Source organism: Leptosomus discolor, chromosome 2 (genome assembly GCF_034619465.1).
Source record: "Leptosomus discolor isolate bLepDis1 chromosome 2, bLepDis1.hap2, whole genome shotgun sequence".
NCBI lineage: Eukaryota > Metazoa > Chordata > Aves > Leptosomiformes > Leptosomidae > Leptosomus > Leptosomus discolor.
In genome coordinates, this window is record NC_141392.1 from 44,857,675 (window position 1) to 44,861,159 (window position 3,485).

A 3,485-nucleotide genomic window follows, 5' to 3' on the forward strand; every position below is an offset into this window, starting at 1 on the left:
TAATTCTTAAACTATTTAAGAATAAATTGTGAAAATCTGACTTAAATGAGAAAATTCAACCTAAGAAACTCTAAAAGGGCTCATGTAGTTCTGGTCACTGGATTTAGTGATAGAACAGTGAAGCAAATACACCATTATACAGATTAGCTGATGAAAATCTGTGTTGTTACTGGGTATGACTGGTATGGTTTAAGTAACTTTGTAATAAAAATGAAGCATGGAACTACTTTCATGAGCAATAAAAACTTAATGTTCAGTAAGGAATGTATTTTGTACTTGGCTGTTTCTGTAGTGTGTTACTTCTACCCTGGACAAGTTTTGTGGGTACTGACTGCATTTGCTGCTTCTGTCTTCATTTCTGCTTTTGACAACAAGTTGTTTCTAGGGCTGTTCAGATTACTTTTGTATTAAGATACTGACACTGAAGTCATGCTGTAGGAACCGCTTAAAAGCCACTCGTTAAGACATTCAAATAGTAGTTTATTTTAGAAACCTCTTAAGTAAATTCACCAATGTATTAAATGCATGTGATAAAGTCCTAAATTAACTTGTATATATTGCAGCTAAATGTAACAGGCCTTATAAACTTTAAATATCATATCTTAATCCAGACAGTGAAAACTTGTAATTATATTGTATATCCTGGAAGCTTATTTATTACAAGGTCACTGATGTCTTTGTATTGAGGAACACATAGTTTTCCCAGAAAATCCTCCTCTTTGTCTGACATACTGTTTTCCAGGGCACTAAGTTCAAGATCAGACATGTTAGATGACAAGTAAGAGCTAACTGGAGTTACAGACTGGCTTTTTCCTGCAGAGGTCTGCCGCTTTCCTATATTCAGGTCAGCATCACAGCTAACTTGTTTGCTTCTCAGTGTAGATACTTGTTTAATATGCTGACCGCCCCTGTTCTCTTCCTTACTGATCCGTTGGGCTTCCTGCTCTTCATCTAATAGTGATGCTTCCATTTGAGCAAGCTCAACTGAATCAACAGATTCACCACTAGTTCTCTCGCTGTTTTTTAAGTCACAGTTTCTCTTCAAAGACTGGACTGGAGATGAAGCGGAAGGAACTGGCAGAAGATCTAAAGAACTTTCAGCTTTTGGACTTGACTTTGAAGTTCTGGACCTGCTGGATTCCAGCTCTGTATCTGACAAACTTTGCTTTGGGCTTTCAAGCCACAGAGGTTCAGGACTGCTGTCAAGACCTTCCGAGTCTCTGCCCGTACACTCAGCACTGGTGAAATCTTCAGAATAAACTGGGTTCTCAGGACTAGCAACAAAGTCGTCCGAGTATATGAATTCAGAGTTGTTTTCAATGCTCCTGCTGCGGCTTGGTTTATGATCACTTATAATAGACACATCATCACGCTCCGTGGTTTTATGACGGATTAAGTGTACTGCTTCCTCATTACTTCCCTTTGCATTAGCATCTGATGGGAATGCTGCTGGGAGTTGGGTTTTCACATACTTTTCCTTCTGAGATGATTTTAATACAGTTTTCTCCAGTAAGGGGGCTGTAGTTAGTTTGCAGGGACATTCCTTGCTTGCAATTTCATCCTTCAATAGACTTGCAATAGCCTGTTTCTGCAGGTCAGGGGACACATCTCCTGCCATGGAAATGTACTCTGTGAGAGCACTGTTTTGTAAGGAAGTCTCAACAGTTTTATCAAACTGATGATTCTGCTTTGAACGGTCTCCCTTGCTACAATGCCTGTAAGAGACCACATGCTGTTCTCCAGCATTTCTGAGCAGCTTTCTTCTGCATAATGGACTTCTCTCCTTCATCATCTCCATTTGCTTTTTTCTGTACTGCTCTCTCTTTTCATGAATTACCAGCTTGCCAGGGTTGGTCTGCTGCAGCCGCAGCCTCAGTGTATTTGTCAGCCCATACATCAATTTCTTTCTGGGAGGTCTGTTTTCCTTAGTTTTGCAGTTCCTTTCAGAGCTTGTCTCTCTTTGGGGTACAGCTTTCTTAGATCCTCTCCCAGCCTGAGAAGACCCTGGTGTGGTGGCCTCTTGCCGGCCTTGCTTGAATCGAGGGCTGGCAGCTCCACTGCTCCCACCAGGCCCCACAGGTGCCTCTGCAGGCTTGAGGGCAGAGGAGGGTTTGGGGGCAGGGGGCTGTGAAGCCATGCCACCACTCCCCGGGGCCTGGAGCCAAGCAAAATGGGGGTGGACAGCAGCAGATGTAGCGCTGTGGGCGAGCACCGACAGCTCTGCCAGCAAGGCACTGAGTAGCGGCAGCTGCCCCAGGGTGTTGTAGAGCTGTGGCGGGCTGGCAGGGTACAGCAGTGAGGGCCCAGCACTGGGACGTGGGGGGCTCTGGCCTTTATCTTTCTCCTGTGGTCTCCAGGCCTTGACGTGCTCCCATTGCCCTGTGGTCGCTGCTGCTGGCAGCGGATGAGGCTCAGCAGGCTCGCGGCTGTAATAGAGCATGGGAGGACAAAAGGTGTTGCCCTCCAGCTCCTCCTCCTCCTCCTCTTCCCCCGGCTCGGGGGAGGTGGCAGGCGGCGTGGCAGTGCGGGAGCTGGCGGGGCTTGGCAGAGGCGGCTCCTCACCGGCCTCCAAGCTGGTGAGGCGGTAGCCCAGGACCAGCTCCCCGACGGGGCGGCCCGCGGGGTCCCGCAGCGGGAAGCAGTCGCGACGGCCGCAGGAGGCAGGCCCCCCGGGCCGCTGCAGCAGCTCGGCGGCAGCGGGGGCCAGGGAGATGCCGCAGCTGCCGAGGAGGCGGGGGGGGCTCGGGGCGAGCCCGGCGGGCAGCGCCAGGAGCAGGGCGCGGAGCGGGCGGCAGCGGAGCGCGGCGCAGAGCGAGTCCCGGCGCCAGCGGAAGAGGCAGCGCTTGCCGCGGCCGAAGGGGAAGGCCCGCCCCGGCCGCAGGGGCGGCGCGGCGGCGGCGGGGTGCAGCAGGAGGGTGGGGAAGCCCAAGAAGCGCAGCGCCACGGCCGGCCGAAGCGCGGGGTCCGGGGCCGCCACCCGCACCGCCTCCACCAGCACCTCCAGCGCGAACAGCACCTCCGCACCCTCTGCCGCTGCCATGGCGGCTGCCGGGCCCAGATCTCGCGAGAGGGGTGTGGGGGTGTGTGAGGGGCGTTAGGCGAAGCCGCTGTCTCTCGCGAGAGGGACGACGCCCGCGCCGCGGGGAGGGCGTTCGGCCGCCCCAGGGGGTCCTGCCCCCCCCCCGCCATTGCCCGCAGCAACGCGCCTTTGCGAAGTGGCCTGGGATTTGTAGTCCGTGCCCCGTGGCCGTTGGCGGCCCGGGAGCCACTGTCCGACACCCGCTGCGGCGCAGGGGAAGCACCGGCCCAGGGACTCCGAGGGGCTGCTTAGCCCCCGATCCCACGGTCGGGGAGATGAGCAGTGCTCCGTGGCCGCCTGTGTGCTCCCACCGGGGGACTCGCGGCAGCCATGTTGCAGCCTGCCCCGGCCGGAGGCGGCGGTGGCAGGCCGGGTGGCGGGCAGTGGACACCGCCGGGGGAAAACA

At 54.1% G+C, this 3,485-nt stretch overlaps 1 protein-coding gene across 1 annotated transcript; it reads right to left on the reverse strand.

The window, feature by feature from the left end:
- Window positions 1–628: 628 nt before the first annotated feature.
- On the reverse strand, window positions 629–3,040 carry MAP10 (microtubule associated protein 10). Its single transcript, XM_086461175.1, has one exon. It carries the CDS (start codon window positions 3,038–3,040, stop codon window positions 629–631), a length of 2,412 nt encoding a protein of 803 aa, XP_086317301.1.
- Between the last annotated feature and the right edge of the window lie 445 nt (window positions 3,041–3,485).

What these genes read in the sequence shown, in the direction of transcription:
- MAP10 (XM_086461175.1), bottom strand. Translation starts at nt 3,040, where the DNA reads ATGGCAGCGGCAGAGGGTGCGGAGGTGCTGTTCGCGCTGGAGGTGCTG.